Source organism: Hipposideros armiger, unplaced genomic scaffold, assembly GCF_001890085.2.
Source record: "Hipposideros armiger isolate ML-2016 unplaced genomic scaffold, ASM189008v1 scaffold_124, whole genome shotgun sequence".
NCBI classification, from domain to species: Eukaryota; Metazoa; Chordata; class Mammalia; order Chiroptera; family Hipposideridae; genus Hipposideros; species Hipposideros armiger.
The window spans coordinates 2,822,966-2,841,908 of NW_017731474.1; the positions used below are offsets into that span (position 1 = coordinate 2,822,966).

Below are 18,943 nucleotides of genomic sequence, written 5' to 3' on the forward strand. Positions count from 1 at the left end.
GAGCCGTAATTAGTTCATTCCATCCCTTTCCTTTAGACTCCACGGCACTGTGAAACGGGTGCCCTGTTTACTTTGTGTCTCCAATGTCTAGCACATTTCAGTACGGTAGCCATTCAGCTACACTTGCAGGATTCCACTGGCGTCACACCACCAGACTTCCCACTTACCAACAATAGCGTTGAAAGTATTTCTACAGAAGCATAGTCTGTCTACAATGGTCTGGCTGGCTCTGTCAAGGCTTCTGATGGCCTTTCTGACCCACGCCATTCCCATTGGGAAAAAGGCCCTGGGGGTCTGTTTTAACAAACTTTGTCAGTGGCTCAAAGGTCTGTGACATGACATTGTATTAATCCTGTGCTCCTGGAAGCTTTCTTGTACATGCTAAGTTGTGGGATCTTCTGCATCTAGATGTCTGTGCCTCGGATGCTTACAAACCAGAACTAGCAAGATAATATACTGTTGGCTGTGTTAGCAGAGAGCTGTCTGCTATATGTGCTCTTGTGTGTGTGTGAACATGCAGAGAGAGAGACAGATCACTAAAGTCATACCTACACTTGGAGTTATTTTTATCTCATTCATTCATTCACTGAACACTAAAGAGACTGCCCTTTCGTTGCAAAGTGCAGGATGTCCTTCCAGCCATATTTTGTATTAGATAGCAAAAGCGTACTACCACTGAGCTAGTGTTCTTCCTTTTTAATAAAATAGTGATTGATCAAATGGTATTCACCTCGTTTCTCAGTGTGGTGAGTGAGAGTATTTTCTTCCAGTCCATTTTCAGCATGCTGCTATTACCGCACCATTTAGCTTGATGCCAAATTGCAGTTGGCTCCATTCAGTTCTGTTTACCCGAGTAGCACTATAATGATTAAATGTCACTGGGTACACCGAGTATACAAAAGTAATTAACCTAAAAGGACATGTTAGAATAAGGGTCAACAACCTCTTTAGCCCATAGTGCCACCGGCAGGAAGAAGTATTGACAAGAGGTATTGCTAGCCAGGCGGGGGGCCAGGGTGAGGGTTGGGGAGGACAGAGGAGGGAAAAGTCAGAGAAGCAGGAGCTACAGACCAGCACTCACAGTTACTTGGGATGGCAGGTAGACAAAGCTCTGATACCTTTTCAGTAGTTTCCTTATCATTTAGCTCTCTGACCTCTGATCATTTGAGGGGAGCAGGGAGATTTCGTGACCTGACTCCCTTTTCAGCATCTTAGCCCTGGCTAGTGGAATGCTGTTTCCTGGTTAGACCAGAGTAATCTTGGCACACGCTTGATGGTGAATCAACCTGTTCTTCCAATGTTTTATGTGTTTTGTCAAACCCCTGCATCTTTCGATATAGTTGTCAAGTGAAAGCTGCTTGAAATCATTTCTTTGGAACGATTTGAAATTATGTCTCTAAGTATCTGTCTCATTTGTTTTCATTCCTCAGTATACTGAAGTCACTTTGTAAAACTAACATTAATGCTTTATGTTGCTTTACATACTAAAAATTTACATAAAGCTTTAGTCGTTTGATTTAAAAATCAGTGAATGTAAAGCTCTAAAAAAAAAAGTATTTGGCTTTTTCTTTCATCACCTGTTTGGTGGTGACTTACCATCCAGAAAAAAAAAATGTAAGGACTAAGGATTTTTTTCCTTTTTACCACATACTTCCCTGAGGGATAAACATTTCCAGGAGATCCCCAGGGATCCCTGTTCTCTAAGTGATCAGCCACAGAAAAACTGCTGATGCTGCATTCCTCACACTGGTGGGACAGGCAGGATTCATTTAAATCCTGCCTTTTCAGTGGTCAGACTTGGATAAGATTTGTTTCTCCCCAGTCACAAATAGCTGATGACTACATGATGAAAGATGAGGAAGAGGGGTAACTGGTTGAAAAATGTCTCCCTTATTCTGAAGATTTAGAGTACAGAAGAATTGGTAGCCTCGATACAACAAATACTCCTTGCATGCCCACCCAGGGGTCAAACGCCCGATGCTGATCTGGGCGATGAAGGGGGGAGTGAGGGTGCGGAGAGCAGGGAGGCTGTGCCCTTGATTGGTGGGAGAGTAAACAGGTAAAAGGCACCCACCTTTGACCCTCGTGTCTCTGGAACCATTCTGACCTTTGTTTCAGTTTTATTTTTTGCATCGCTGCTTCTTAATGTCTTCAACAATTACCTTTTCAGAAAATTGTTTTGCCACTATGTCTTTTCCAAAAATTACCACTTTGAAGGCTGCCTCCCCCCTCGTTCTGCCTTCATACATGCACCTATATTTCTCCCTCCTACATACATACATAGCTATTCTTCTGTGACAGTCATTATATTGAGTGCTAAGAATACAAAGAAATAAGGTACAATAGTGCATGTCCTTTAGGAATGCGGTCTCTCATTTCAACATGATGACAATATATGGGAACAAGGAAGACGTATGCATAGCATTGGTGCCTGAGCAGATCAAGTTTTGAACTCATTCATTTGTTTAGCTGCCATTAACTGAGGCACCAAACCAAGTGTTGGATTTTTGTGTGATGAAACCAGGCATGGTCCTTGCCTTCCTGGAACGTCTAATCCAGTAGAAGAGACAAGCAAATAATCAAAGTAGTGGCTGTGATACAAATACTAGGAAGTGAAAAAGGGACTACTCTAGAGATTTTCAGGAGGAATCTTGGATAGCATCATCAACAAGACCTTTCTGAGAAGGGGGCATTTAAGCTGAGACATAAAAGGTGAAAAGATGCTAGCCACTGGGAGTCTGGGGAAAAGAGCTCTTGGCGGAAGCCTGCACTGGGGTGAAAGACAGTGGAGTGTCCAGCACTCTGGGAAAGAGACTTTCAGCTGAGATTGGAGAAGGTAGGCAGCAACCAGATCAGGCCTGTCCTTCCTATAAAGTGCTACATGCTTCTCTTACTGGATGTCGATTCCTGGTATGAATTCAAGAACTTTTAGACCTTTGTCACCTAATATGGTAACCACAAGTGTCATATGGCTATTGAGCATCAAAAATATGACCAGTCCAAATTGAGGTGTGCTGTAAGTGTAAAGTACACGCCAGATCTAAAGACCTAGTACTGAAAAAAATGTATTACAGCTCATTAATAATTTTATATTGATTACATGTTGACATTGTGTTTTTGGATACATTGGGTTAAATATACGATTAAAAAATAATTTTACCTGTTTATTTTTAATTTTTAAAGCCCTGGCTACTAGAAAAAGTTTAAATATATATGTACCTCACATTATATTTCTGTCAGTTTAGTTCTGTTCTAGATTACAACTCACCTTAATATTTTAATAAAGGACCTTAAGACCAAATAGGCTAAGTGATCCCTGAAAACTATTTTACCCTTTTGAGGTGGCATGAAGAAGATTTGAATTTTTAAGGATTCGCAACCTTAAAACTGTTAGGCAGCCTACCTTTAAATCAGTATACTGTCGTTTCATTCTGTGTCCCTGCTGAATTACCATTCAATATTGTATAGAGTATATTTGCATACATAATACATAATATATACAAGGCTCTGGAATTAACACTCTTTGAAAGAAAGAAAAAATGTTTGGCCTTTCAAATTGATTAAAACAATTTACTGGAAAAAATAGCAACATGAAAAGTGTTTCTTTTCCAATAAATTTTAATAGTTACCAAATGAGAATTCTGGTCCATTAAGGTACAGCTTGCCAAGTCTTAACGCTGAGTCACTTACTTTCTCTGAGCAGCTACCCTACTTCAGCTTCTTTCAAAGCAGCTGTTAGAAGTATGTTGATATTTTGATTCAAGAACAGAGCGCAGTACAAGAACAAGTCTAAAGCCAATACATCTTCCCAGAAAATTCAGGAAGGAAATTTTTTGCCAGCCTCCCCTCCTTTGTTTTTAGAGCAATTAAATTCATGTACTGATTTATTTTTAGCAGTGAGACTTAGTAACATTGATTATAATTATAAGGCGATAGGTGAATGAATGATTTAGGATTTATTTTATAGGTGCTATACTGAAAAAAGTAATCCCAGAAGAAGATGGAGGGTGCATGTGACTATATAATTTACATAGTGTCTGCACTCCAGATTTATAGAATCTGTGTGAAGGAGGGAAAAGGCTTCTTGGTAGAGGACAAATGCACTTAGGAATATTAGGTCTTGCAAACTTTGAGGCGGCCTATTGGATTAAAGAGCATGCAGTGGCTTTGGGTGATTAGACAGTTTAAAAGATGTAAGCAATTTCTGTGTAATATTTGTATGCACTTGGAAATTTTTTTACAGTTTCTAGGAGACTCTTAATACTCTGCCATCTCTAATAATCAGGGGTGATATTACTGAATTAATTTAGCTTGTGCTTGGGCTCTCCTCTCCATCAGTGGTCAGGGGGTGTCCCCCCTCTCATTCCCCCAGTTCCTTCTTTATGGGACCCACAGTTTGGACCACATGCAATCAGTGGCTGTGGAGAGAGGAAGCTAAAGTGCCTACACAAGAATTAAACCTATATCTTTGGTGTCAAAGTATCATGTTCCAGCTGCTCAGCTCACCAGCTAAAGTAACTGTATTTAATGAAATTTCTGGGGTGGAGCCAACAGCTTTATTCCAGGAAGAGGAAATAACAGTCAAGAAACCCCAAGAGGACATTAAGATAATGTTCTAATTTAAAATCAATTTTATTGATACCTTATAAATTATTACGGCATTTTATCCTGACCAAGTAATACATAATGCTGAGGCCGTGGAAATAAAACATATGAATGAGTGAATATTGAAGTGTTGTATATTCTACTGCACGAAGGAAAAAAATAGGTAGGACTTTTATATCCTAAGTAATACGGATGATGGACCCTTACTGGAGGGCAAGGTGTATATTTCATTCATCTTTGTATTTCTGTACTTAGTGGGTATTCAGTAAATACTTACTGAGTGCAGCCATAAGTGGACTGAGAGTGTGTGGTGGTTTTTCCACATTAGCCGAAGAGCAATAGCTCTTCATAGTGCCAGGTCCTGTGCTTTGCAGCACGCACTCCCCTGTCCTCCTCACAGCAGCCTCCTGAGGAAGCACTCCTGTTAGCCTTGTTTTCCCCACTGGGGAAGTGGAAGCTGAGGGATGGTCATGAACTTGTCCATGGTCATGCAGCAAGTGGTACAGCCTGGCCTTGAACCCAGGGCTGTCTGACTCCAGTAGCCACAGCATGACCGTTGTCACGCTGGTCATTGCTCTGTCAGTTCTTAATGATTCCTCTGTCAGTTCCTTTTTTATCTTAAGTTTCTCTTACCAGGAGAGAAGCCGAAAGACAAAGACAATAATAGAACAATTTAAAGACCCTGTTTCATAGCATGTTATAAAGGTGAAGCATTTAAGAACAGACTCATTACTTTATATGGAGATTATATTAAATCTTATTTTAAGAAGGTCAGGTCTTCAGAAAGTCCTAGTCATTTTTGAAGGTGAATTGATTTATGTTAATTTTAAAAAAGCAAGTTCTGTGAGGGTTATATACAGATTGTGTTTATAATGGCTTCCTTAATCAAGCAGGTTACTTTAAAAAAGTTTTCGGGCCGGCCAAATGGCGCGATGGTTGGGAGCTGGCTTGGGATGCCAGAGGGCCCCGGTTCGGATCCCACATACGAGGGCCAGTTACACTGCCCTCCGCAGCTAAGATGCTGAGCAGCAGCTCGACCTGGAGCTGGGCTGCCATGAGTCGCCGGTTACAGCGTGGGCTGCAGCCCCTGCGGCAGTGGGTTGCCATGAGCTACCGTATGTAGCCAGCAGCCAGCGTGAACTGCCAGCGGCCGCAGTGAGCGGCCGTCCAGAAGCCGGCGACTGATCTGCCTTGCCAGGGAAGAGCACAATGATGGTGCCAACTTGGGCCAGTGGGGCGGCGTCCTCCACGGCTAGATTGAAGAACAACAACAAAAAAATGACAGCGGCTTGTCTGTTCCCTTCCCCAAATTCCCCAGCGCTGTTCCCATCCCACCAATTCCCCTATAAAAATCTTTAAAAAAAAAAGTTTTGCCGTAACGAGCAATAGACTGACATCAGTGACTGACTCAGAAAACTACCATATTTAGGTATTTCACCACTAGCGTGCAATAAACTTTAAGCTGATTTACATAAATTTGCATGTTATGAGTCAGTGTATAAGACCTGTGCATTTTGACCAAATGATTTTTATTTTAAAGTTCTTATATTTAATTTTTCCTGGTTGAGGATTGTTTTCTCCATCTGTCCTGGTTATTCCCTTTTAAATGAGATAATACATTTTAAGTTGTTTCATCAGTTAAAAAAGAGCTCCATAAACAGTAATATATAAATTGTAATGTATTACATTGTGTGTAATACTGTACAGTAAAATGTCAATTAGAAATTCACTGGGATATGGTACTTGTTAGTTCCGGGTACATAGGTTTATTCAGGATATTACTTTTATTTCAGAACTTATTGAAAGTTTTTCATAACTGAAATGCTTTGAGGACTAGGACCATAGTTGACTCAGGATGACTCAGGATTGTTGGGCTTCTCCTGAAGGCCCTTCTGCTCAGGAGGAGGAGTGGGCCGAGTCCCTGCTCATCTCCAGCAGCACCTTGGCCTTTCTGAATTCAAGAAAGTCACCCGTATTCGTTTCTGTTCTAGGTATTGGTCTTTTGCAGAGGAAATGATGGTTGAGGTTATAGCATCAATAAAGGGTCTACAGGGCTCTTGAGCCTGCCATCTCCATCTCCCTCACCCCACCGCCATAAACAAACTCCCCCTGAATTGCTCCTGAACTGAACTAATTCCTGTGCTGAATGAACTACAGGTAGAGTAGCAGTATAATTTTTTTTTTTTTAATCTGGGCTGGTTTTGAGAGTAAAGAGAGGCCTGGGCATCAGTGTAAAGCGGGGACAAGCCAGGACTTGAGTCACCCCAGCCAGATTTTCATGGTTCCCTCTGCCCTATCATGATGCCCCTTATCTGTTTGAAAAGGAATTTACCCTGTGGTGCAAGTAGATGGGTTGTTCGAAGGCCATAGCTGACGAGCAAACAAATGGTAACGAATGAGTCTTCAAAGTTCTTGATCATGGTTGTCCACTTGACCTTTAGTATATTTTTTCCAGTTGGAATCTTGTTAGTGGGCAGGGACATCTGAGCACTGCACCTATGCCAATGGAAAGCAGAATTAACTTGATATGCATTTGAAATCAAATTAGGAAGTTCAATGTGGAGGTGGTATTTATAGTCCTGCCTGCAGTATATTGAACCAAAACCTGTTGAGATTGCTGAAAGGAAATGTGTTTTGGTTAATAGCAGCCTATTGAAACCCTATCATTATGGACCATCTGTATGTCTATGCTGAGGGATAGTGCTACCCAAGTGCCTAGAATATTCCTTATGTGAGGCTTAAAATAGAAGATCCACACTAGCTCTGTAGTAAATAGAGTGCAGTAGTCGTAGCGCTGAGTTGCTGTTGCAGAGGGCTCAGTTATCTGCCTGGGTCTGTACCTTATGTAGCTTCTTTCACTTAGTCCTCAAAGCAGCCCAGTTGAGGGAAGGTGTTGCTGACTACCCGGCTAACTGACACTGAGCAACACCCCCAAGGCTACACACCGATTAAATGGAAGACTCAAGATTCCAAACTCAGGCAGCCTAATTCTAGAGAGATGATGCTCTTGACTGCTAGTAAAGTCGTCTACCTGTTATTAAAAGTAGCTGATTATAACAGTACTACCCCTCTTTTTTGGGGGGGAGGGTGGGTAATACTTTATAGAACTCTTGATCTTACGTGGTTATCTTTGATCTTGAGGTGGCAGAGGAGTGAAGCTAAAGAGACGAGCCAGCCCTTTAGATTGCTAAAGGTGTCAGTTTTCCAGCTGACCTGCTTAAATAGCTTAGTAAAGTTTAGAATGGATTTCAAAGTAGGATCTAAAATTTTCCTCATTTTGAGATAACATGATTTGTAATGTTAGGAATAACTGTCTTTAAAACTTACTTTTTACTACCAAAGCAATTAGGATTTTCCATATAATAAGACTTACAAATTTTATTTTTCCTTGGTTTCTCCTTGTTTGTTCCGCTCCTCTTTTTCTTTCATTAACCATCTACCTTGTTTTTTTTTTTTAATACCCTAATATACGTGTTTACTTTTTAAAAATACAGAGCTTTTTTAAAAAGTTAATTCTAGGTTATTACTTTTATTTTTTAGAGCTTTTTACTAAACATTCACATTAAGGTATTTTGTCCTCTCTGGCTCGGCCACTACTTCTGATTGTAACTCTGTTTATTACAAATTTGCTGTATAATTTACATGATCAAACTGTAATGAGAAAAGATTTATGTTTAATCTTTCTAAACTTGTAAATTTATACAGTCATCATGCAACTCCAAGAAGTTTCTTAGGCAGAAAGCTAGGGAAGTATCTAACCTAGCTAAGCTTTTAAAATAACAATAAAGAAATAAAACTAAGCTTTTTTATAAAAGCGTGACTTTGTCTTTATTAGTATTTATGTAACTCCTCCTGTTCACATGAGCTGCAAAAATCTAAGTGGTTCTTCCGGTGGCAAAATGGTGGACTAGTGACATTCATGATGAGAGTCTGTGCCAAGTCCAATTGGATTGCGGAGCAATTATGTTATTAAAATACTGCTTATTGCCCCAGTGCCCGTTGTTCAGCTTAACCTTTAAGTGCCAGTGATAATTAACTACTTTATCATTCTACCAGGAAACTCCAACTTGTAACTGTTCTACAGTAAAATTCACAAATCAAATATTGCCCACAGAGCCTGAAACAGCCAGTTTTTAAAAAGTAAAGCTCTTTGTATATGTGTGCTAATAAATAAGCATTACCATTTATTAATTTTTCAAAAAGTATTTCATCATTGTTTAAAAATCAGTGTTTAGTTTTGGACACAGTGGAAATAACTTTCAGTAGCATGCATCAGAAGCAAAAGGTTGAGAGAGCTGTTAAGCATACATTTGCACATCCATTTTTTTTCTTTTTATAAAATATTACATTAGAAGGATGAAGGCATCTAGGAGTAGGTAAAAGAGTAAAAATGAAAAAGGGACAAAGCTTCCATATTGCCAGTTCCAAGGGGTGCCACTACTCAGGTCTTACTTTACTGGCTGGTTCCCGTGGAACTGTTCAGCCTAGAGGCCCTCTGAAAGGGAAGGTATCATGCAAATTTTGGATTGAGATTAAGTCATTATGTTCACAAACATTTCTGGGCAGTTCTGTGCTGCTCACTGTGCCAGGGGCCCCGAGGACCCACAACCTGGAGTGGGAAGTAGCCTTGCAAACAAATAGCCATAAATTGGCTATGAGTGCTTTACTCATTGGGTGAACAAAATGTTAAGGGAACAAAGAGGAATGAGTGATTAATTCTGCCTGACAGAGTCTGCAGGAGCTTTGAAAGGTGATATTAGAGCTGGTTCTTAAGAATGAGGAGATTTCAAAAGGAAGATACTCAGGAAAAAAAGGCTACAGATGTGATGAACATGCACAGAGCACTGGAGAACAACAAGCTCATAGTGCTGATGCTGAGATGAGGCCAGGCCCCTGGTTTGGGGCATGGAGTGGAGGACTTGACAAAGTAGCCATACTTGGAAATTTGGGCTTTTTTTTTTTTTTTTTTCTGTGGTTGGTGGGAAACCATTTGTCACTTTTTAGAGATTCAGTTTGTTGAATCTCTGTTGAGGAAATAGGAATCCGAGAAATGTGGAGGATAGACTGGAGAGGGGAGAAACTAGATATGGGGTTCTGGTATTAAATATGGTAGATAATAGCTCACAGATGATGTTTGTGTGCATGATTTCAATGCAGTAATGGTCATAAAAACCTGATTGCATTGGGTCGTGGTGTGAAAGCAAAGCAGAAACATTGAACCAAGTCTTAGGGCCTGGGAATGAGGAATGGAGCTCAGTGGAGATAGATGAAAGTCCAGAATTAGTCCACTTTTTTAAATTGTTTGACTTCTAATGTTTTGCTTCAGTCTTCAGCTTTACTAAATAAATGCCTGCCATCTTTTCTTCCACTAAGCTTAAGGGTGAATGTTTAAGTAGGGGTAGTTACAGGGTTTGGTACATACATGTAGAGTATTCATGTAAAACCTTGAGAAGGACTGGTAAGTGAAGGAAGGGTTTAGAAGGATCCAGCCCTTATCAGTGGGAACCTACTCACTGGTCATTCTCATCTTTCTCCTCCGAAGTCCCACCCTCTACCCCTGCCTTTAGAGCTGGTGGTGGAGTTGCCATCACTACAGCCGACCACTAGGGGGTGAACTCTTGGTAGCCATGCCAACCCAGACATGGAAAAAGTTTATGTATTTTCCTCTAACAACAAGCTTTGAAAGTTTAGCCACAAAAGAGTATGTGGCATTTTGGGTCAATGGAAGTAAAATGGAATATACAGCCAAAAGTTTTGGCTATCATGCTGCCTCCTGTAGTTAATTAAAAGGCCCTTGGAAATTTTGTGTATCTTTACACAAGTTAATTATTACTAACAGACTAAGATAAAGAAAAAAATTACAAGATGTTAATTTTAGATAAGATAAATAAAATTATAAATGAGGAAGAGCTTTGCTGAACAGTTTTCCAAATTTATTTGAATGTCAGGCAGAAATATTCTGGTAGTGATTCTTGTTGTTCCTGGAACTTTTTTTCTTATCTCCAAGTATTCTTTCCTCTGCCCTCCAAGATCAGCCCTTTCCTAGCACAGGTTGGGTTAATTTAGCACTTGGAGTCCTGCCCTGGTGCCTTACTTAGGGACTTGGCTCCTCAGGCTTTTTCAGTCCACCCTCAGCAGGTCAGCTCTGCACTCGGCACTGCTCCCCCTCTTCCACCCTCCTCACCTTTATGTAGAGCTTCTGTTCCGTCTTTCTGGAACTGAGTCACTAGCCAGTTCTGAAGGTTAGTTCATCACTTTTACATCCATGGTTTTAAGCTCTCATACCATCTAAATGTGCCCAGTACCACGTGGTCTTAAGAGCAGGCAGACTCATTCTTTATGCTTCAGATCTTGTCACCAGTGTTTGTTTTCTGTGTCAAGAGCTCTTTGGGAGAGCAGAGATGACAGACATAGCCTGAGCCCATACAGGTCACCCTTACCATGATCCCAGAGGGAGAGACCACGTTTCTCCATTCCCTGGTCCTAATGGGGTTCCTGGGTTTTCCAGGGATAAGAAGGAGCAAGTTCATGAGAACTCTAGACGTCAGAAAGGAAAAAGTACATTTTTGCAGCTGTGAGTTTTTGTGGGGTGTTTTTTTTTTCGTGTGTGTGTGTGTGTGTGTGTGTGTGTGTGTGTGTGTGTGTGTTCTTACCTTCCACTCTGCATTCCCCAGGCCCTTAAGGTGCAAGGCAATCCTCAAAGAGTACCTCTCCTCTTTTTTCATTGAGGAATTACTAATTATCTCCCAGGCTGGATTCTAAATTATTTAGTTTCTCTGTAGAGGCTTGAAATACTAGCTTCCCATTAACCAGCAAACTTGAAAAAAAAAATAGCCTGTGTTTTCTTCCTTCCTTTTTTCTCTTGTATCTGCTTCCTTTCTCAACTCTCTAAATGTGCTTCAATAGTATAATATAAACATCTCCTTTAGACCAAACCTATTCTGTATTAGGTTTACACTAACTATTCCCTAACTCCCTTTTTATCCCTCTGTGCCTTCTGTTCCATCCGTCTTGTTCTTTCCTTTTTTCTTTTTCTCCTTGTTTTTCTATCTACACCTCTGTTTTCTTCTTTCTTTCCCCTTTCTCCTGTCTCCTCTTAACAGCTTTGCAAGTGTGTACTAATGAACACAAAGTAGATCAAGTCTCACATGATTAAAGAATCACACTGTTAAAGGGCTGATCATTTCTCAACCTTGCTTCCCTTTCTAATTTCAGAGTTCTTCGGTGTCCCCGTCAGCCAGTTTCCGAGGTGCTGAGAAGCACAGGAACTCCACAGACTACTCCTCTGATAGTAAAAAGCAGAAAACAGAAGAAAAGGAAATTGCAGCTCGTTACGTAGGTTCATTCACCTTTGCTTTGGGAAAGGCCGGTTTACCTTGCTTTTTATCAGGAGCCATTTTACCTTTCACTATTACCAACCAAAACTAGAATAGAAGATAACATCCTAGGGGAAGAAATTTTATTGCAGTTATAGCCATGTTAATTGGCTAGCCAAAGTCCTGTGAGTGTGCAGCACATATGTGAGCAAGAACAGAGTGCTTTATCTGGCAACTAACAGAAGATTTGGGTGTTCTGTATTATTATTTCTAGATGCATTTGTTTCCCACCGTGTATTTCAAGGTGGCTGAGTTTCTTGTGGTCAGCTAGAAATGTTAAGGAAAAATGTAAAATCACAGAAAGCCTGTTAAAATGCCCAGATGAACTCCTGTGCTGAGGAATTTAGCAAGTTTTGTGGAATATGACATCCAGGATATCCGTGGCACGGGTTGACTCATTTTTCTTTAGTGACTGGTCCTTCCGGTCACATAGTGAAGGGAGTGAGCTAGATAGGACTGATATGAAGGCATACAGTCCCCACCCTGCTTTCTGAGGTAGTGCCCACAAGACTGCAGACCTAAAAAAAAAAAGGTGGGGGTGGGGCTGAAAATTAGAATTTTCATGTGAAACCTCCCAATTTTAAAATGGTGGCTATTTACCCAGTTTTTAAAAAAATGCTAACAGAACAAGTCACACCCATGTGTAGGTGGATTTAGTGTGGGCGTGTCACTTTGCAGCTGGTACTCTAGAGAATCAAGGAAGCCATAAGCTTCAATCTTTTAAACTGTAAAATGGAATCATCCTATTACCTACCTCGGGATTTCATCATGAGGATTGAAAAACAGAGTACATTGTAGAGTGTTTAGTACTGTTTGATGCAATTCATTTTTATAAGATGTGAGGAATTAGTCTGGACTTATCTAGGGTAAACCTGGCTCTTTTCTTTTTTCCTCTGGGGGAGGAGATAATACTTCTCAATTGTCAATGCAGGACAGCGATGGTGAGAAGAGTGATGACAACTTGGTGGTTGACGTTTCCAATGAGGTATGTTTATGGCTCATTTAACTTCCTGATCTTACCCAGCTCTAACAATTACTAGTGTCCTAACAATTAGCATCCACAATGTTTTCTTAATTCTAAAATGACCCGCGCTGTATTTACCTGAGAAATTTATGTATTACCGATTTTACATGTAAATGATCCTTTTGTTACAGTTGCTATTCTTTCCTGTGATGTGCAAGTGTGTTTTGCTACCAACCATAAATGTACAGCAGACATCTGTGGTTAGCCTACAGATCTCATTGACATCTGACTTGCATATTGGTAGTTTTAATTGTTTTAATTTTAAATAAATACTGTAAATTTGTAGTATTTTCTTTGACCTCAATACCGAATATTTTCTTCAGCAATTCGGGGAGTCTTATCTATTCCAGAACATTTTGCATTTCTAAGCTATTAACTACTTTCTGCTAGAAACGTCCACACCCAAGTACTCCAGCATTGTGAATGTGCTATGCTGCACTAATACCCGAGATACTCCTTTTGTAGGATCCATCTTCCCCTCGAGGGAGCCCAGCACATTCCCCGAGAGAGAATGGCCTGGACAAGACACGCCTGCTCAAGAAAGATGCCCCGATCAGCCCAGCCTCAATTGCATCCTCCAGCAGCACTCCTTCCTCCAAGTCCAAAGAACTTAGCCTTGTAAGCAGTTCTTCTCCGTCTTTTTAGCGTTGCCTGTTTCAAGATGGTTGGATTTGACATTTTTTTCATTTTGTATTTTTACATTTTTCTATAGGACTTTTATTTCCAAGTGTATGTATCTGTTTGGTATTCGGGTTTAATTGACAAGTATTTTTGGAACAGATGGGTTTACTGACTTGTTAGTGATGGATGCCTATTTTGGGAGTCTTTTTGCAAGTCTTGGGAGGAATATGGGGAAATTGAGTGAAATGTGTCTTAGTGAAGATGAAGAAATGCACACTTGGGTTACAGAGATGGTTTTGTCACCTGTGGTTTATGGTAAATTTAGTTTTTGGCATGGATGTGATTTAGTTGCTAGTTTTGTTTGAATTACCAAGCTATACATGACTGCAATGATTCACCCTTCCTATCTAAAAAGGAATCTGTCATTTACAAAAATCTACCTTGACTCACACTCAAATCACAAATGCAGAATGTAACTATTTGCAAGTCAGGATAATCTCCCTATAACCCCCTCTTCTGTTGCTTTGTAGTTAATTGCATTTTTGTGTCGTGTGTCTTCCGTTTTCCTCACCGGACATTTCCTTACACCAAAGCATAACATTAACAACAACAACAAACCAAGACAAATCCGGTTTTTAAATAACCTTTGGAATCACAGCTAAGAAAAGAAAATTCGTCAGTTTGTCCGCAAATTAGGGACATATGTCTGACAGAGGGTTAGATTGTTTTCCTGGTTTTTTGTCCTTGTAATGTAATGGAAACTGCTCTGTGCTGATCTGTAGGACAATTCAGGCTTGGATCTTTTATAATAGGACCTGTTAACCAGGAAGTTCTTTGTGACTTCAGCAATCCACAAGGAGCCCAACTCAAGCCACCACTCAGTCTTATTTAACAAAGCCACCAGCAAGTGGCGGTCATAGTCAGGATGCATGATATTTTAGCTTCCATCTGACTATAACCAGTTTCCTGGCAATGGTCTACTGTACCCTAAATTCATCTTCAGTGTATGTCCTCCTGAACACTGGTTTTGTGGTCTCAGGGAACTCCTTTTTTTTCTTTTAGCTCTTTTTAATTAATAAAAATAAAGGCCTAAGCTAAAGAACCTTTTCCATTTTTTCCTTTACCTTTTTAAATGGGAAACATCATTGTTATTAAACACCATTATTTTTCAACATCATTGTTAAAACTGTGTTATAATTGCCAGTGTATTTTATTATATCTTTTGTCAGAATGAAAAATCTACTACTCCTGTTTCAAAGTCCAATACCCCTACTCCACGAACCGATGCACCCACCCCTGGTAGTAATTCCACTCCTGGACTGAGGCCTGTACCTGGAAAACCGCCAGGCGTCGACCCCTTGGGTTAGTAAAAATAGTTTTTCTAAATATTTATGTTGTTTGTTTTTAAATAAATTAAAGCAATTTAAAGAGTGCAGTCCCTTAAGAGTATTTATTAATAACCAGCATTGAATGGCTGTTTCACAAAGTTATTTAACCCGAAACAAGCACCTGGCACGTACCATGTCTGGTACATAGTAGGTGTTCAATAAAATAAGGTGAATGAACGAACCTCGATGAAGGTTTGAATGACTTTTGAGAATATTAAAACAGGCTTATTTAAACTACTGATCCTATTTTTTAGCATATAAGAATGTTTTATTTCACTATTGTTTCCTTTGTTCTTGTTTTGATTTCCTCCTTCCATTTTGGCCTGTAGCCTCGAGCCTAAGGACCCCGATGGCAGTTCCTTGTCCATATCCAACCCCATTTGGGATCGTGCCCCACACTGGGATGAATGGGGAGCTGACCAGCCCTGGAGCTGCCTACGCAGGGCTGCACAACATCTCCCCACAGATGAGCGCGGCCGCAGCTGCTGCCGCCGCCGCCGCCGCCTACGGAAGATCTCCAGTAGTACGTTTGTGGGTTTTTACAAAATAAAACTATTTCAGAGCACAGAGGATTGTCATACATACTCTTTTAATGTGGTTTGTTAATTTGAGTTATTTATGTAGTGAGTATGTATAAGTTAAATTATATGTAATTATATTGATATCCATTTTCTTTTGTAAGGTGAGGGAATTTCTTCTTTATATTTTAGTCCGTTAAAAAAATTGTAAACCTACAAAAGTACAGCAAATAGTATAATAATATAGTGAATGCTTTTGTTTCCATCATGAGCATGAATAATTATTAGTGTATTTTTTATGTATGTTCCACTCCCAATTATGTTACCATTAAATCATAAACATTGTATCATTTCATCAATCAATAAATACTTCTGTATAGATTTCTACAATTTCTAAAGGATCTATCCTCCCAGGTTTTAGAAAAGATATTGAGTAGGATGAAATGAATGAATGTAATGGTGTCTGTTTTTATGGTTTTGCTTTGGAAAAACTTTAGGTTGGATTTGATCCACACCATCACATGCGCGTGCCAGCAATACCTCCAAACCTGACAGGCATTCCAGGAGGAAAACCGTGAGTACCTCTTTGCCAGGCCCTGGGCCCTCTCTGGCCCTTTAGACTTTGAGCACTGCTAGACAGTGAGGGGGTGGGGGGGAGTTCCTACAGCTTGCATTTTTTCCCTTGCAAAGTATTTTCTATTTCCTTTTAACATAAGGACAGAGGTAATGAGGTGGGGTTTTGTGTTTTTAATTTAAAATCTCAAGCTTCTAATATGGAAATGCAAATTGCTGAGGCATCTCCAGCAGTCAGGTTTTCTCTATGTCTGTTACTATTTTCAAGGCAGTTCTGTTGTTGCCTTGGGGAAAAAAGTCTTATATGCAAACCTGGATGCTCAAAATTTGAGCATGTTGAGAAAAGACATGCCAAACTTCAAAGGCTGAAAAGAAAGAAGTGTGGTTTTATACTCAATTGTGTTTCTGGAAAAGGTGGCTTGCTCAGTTGGCTTCTTGTCTTGGGAGTTGGGTATTTGGAGTCCCTGTATTCACAACTCCCTTGAGTTATGAAGGCAAAACACACACATACGTTGTTCCAGCATTCTTGTGCATTCTGATCTCGCCATATCTCATTTCCACATCCTTCATTTCGGTCCAGTGTACCTTTTGATTACTACCTGTGCACAGTTCTCTCTGCTATTTGGCCTCATCTTCCCAAAGACTTTACTGTAAACTAACACTGGCTTTTCCTTTAAAATCCCAGCTTGCTTCCTCTCTCCTCTCTTTTGGGAAGCATCCCTGCAGATTCTCCCACCTTATTAGTCACCTGTGATTTTTAGTCTCATTGCTCTTTCCATTGGCATCCGCTCTCACTATACACACCACACACATGCTGCTTCCCCAGGCTCTAAGTGCTTTCTCACCTGCCCTTTGCTTTCCCAACTTGACCTTCAGTTGCAGCTGAGTCCCCTTCTCTCAATGGCTTGCCTGCCTGGGGGCATTTGCTCTTTCTGGTTCTTCCCACACACTTTTTCTGTGGCCTACTGTCTCACTTCAGGTCTCTGCTGAGATACCGCTTAATAAGCATTCTGCCCTAATAGCCCCATCTAAAATAGCATCCTTCTCTCCCCATCATCTTTTTTGTGCCTTGCCTTTTTCATACTTGTCTATAGCCATTATCTGCCTCTCCCCACTTAAATATAAGGTCCACGATAGCAGAGCAGAAGAACTGTTTGCTTTTCAGTTATAGAGTTAGCTCCAGTGTCTAGAATGGTTCATAGTTGATCCCAATATATACCTATTGAATGAAAGAAAAACGGGGAGGAGGGAGGGACAGAGAAAGAGAGAAAATATGTGCCGATCTCACCCTTCTCTGACCTCCCATTGCTTGTTTACTCACTGCTCTACACTCAGAAACTTAGCTGCCACCCTCTTGTTTCCTACGTGCCCTCTTTCTCCGTGTTGCCTGCCCCTCAGTGTTAGTCATTCCTGACCTTGACCCTTTCTTCCCTTTCCACCTGGTGCATCAAACTCTGTTCTTCCTTCTGTAACGCCCTTCTCTACAAACTCTACCCTAAACTTCCCTGTTGGATCAGACACAATGCTGGCTCCATAGTCAAGTTGTTTAGTAAATATTTGAGTCATTAATAAAGGAGGCAAGGCAATTAGGCTTCTGACTTCCTTGAGAGTTTAAGGTATAATCAATTATGAAATTCTTTGTACTTGTGTGTATTCTGCAAATAGTTGTTTACTGACTGACAAGTCTTGTTGACTGAGAAGTCTGATGTATTTGAAGGTGAAAGTTTGGTCTATTTCAAGCAGTGACTAAATAACAAGGTCAAAGGATTAATCAAATAATTCAAACACCTACAAGCTGTGGGGATCGAGGTGTTCCTTTAGAGAAGAGACATTATCCCATGTTCAGGTACTGCATAGTCCTCACTTAGTTAATCAGCAGTTGCACCCACAGCTATAGTATAACCACCAGAGCAGATGAGGTAATGCTTCTCATCTCAGCTGCTGCCCAGAGCCCACAAGGGGTGAAAGTGTATTAGGTGTATTTAAAGAAGCATTGACAGGGCCGGCCGAGTGGCACGATGGTTAAAACTGGCTTGGGACACCAGAGGGCTCCGGTTTGGATCCCACATATGAGGGCCAGTGACACTGCCCTCCACAGCTAAGATGCTGAACAACAGCTCAACCTGGAGCTGGGCTGCCGTGAGTCGCCGGCATCAGCGTAGGCTGCAGTCCCTGTGGCAGTGGGTGGTCATGGGCTACCGTGTGTAGCCAGCAGCCAGCGTGAGTGGCCAGCAGCCGCAGTAAGCGGCCGTCCAGAAGCCGGCGACTGATCTGCCTTGCCCGGGAAGAGTGCAATGATGGTGCCAACTTGGGCCAGTGAAGCAACGCCCTCCACAACTAGACTGAAGAACAAAACGACAGCAACTTGTCTGTTCGCCTTCCCCCAATTCCCCAGCACTGTTCCCATCCCCCCAGTTCCCCAATTAAAATCTTTAAAAAAAAAAAAGAAGCATCGACAGCCTTGTTCTGGGAGGTTGGGCCAATTGAACCACTGCAGAATCACAGCTGATTCAGTTGGTGCTTCTGAACCTTGAGCTGGGCTCCATTCCTTCCCCGTCTTAACACCAAGCATTATTAAAATTTTGAGATCCTTTCGGGAGGGTTGGAGGATAGTTGGGAACTTTTGTTTCTGGGAATGATAGAGTCACACCTAATGCAGCTGACAAATGACACCAGGAATCCCAAAGAGAGTGTGGTGTGGTCCACAGAGGTTGGGTTTTGGAGTGAAACAGATGCAAGTTTCATTCTGACTCTGCCAGTTGACAACTAGAAAGAGAGTGGCTATGCAGTTTCTTAACTTTGTGAGCTTCACTCGGCTTATTTGTAAACCTGGCCTGG

At 40.9% G+C, this 18,943-nt stretch overlaps 1 protein-coding gene across 3 annotated transcripts in view; it reads left to right on the forward strand.

Moving 5' to 3' along the window:
- TLE4 (TLE family member 4, transcriptional corepressor) overlaps nt 1-18,943 on the forward strand; it is a 141,552-nt gene that overhangs the window by 108,149 nt on the left and 14,460 nt on the right. For all 3 annotated transcript variants that reach the window (XM_019648301.1, XM_019648302.1, XM_019648303.1), the window contains 6 exons: nt 11,821-11,940; nt 12,913-12,966; nt 13,471-13,623; nt 14,856-14,988; nt 15,344-15,537; nt 16,030-16,106. In XM_019648301.1, coding sequence (XP_019503846.1) covers nt 11,821-11,940; nt 12,913-12,966; nt 13,471-13,623; nt 14,856-14,988; nt 15,344-15,537; nt 16,030-16,106 — 731 coding nt within the window. The remainder of the gene's footprint in view (nt 1-11,820; nt 11,941-12,912; nt 12,967-13,470; nt 13,624-14,855; nt 14,989-15,343; nt 15,538-16,029; nt 16,107-18,943) is intronic.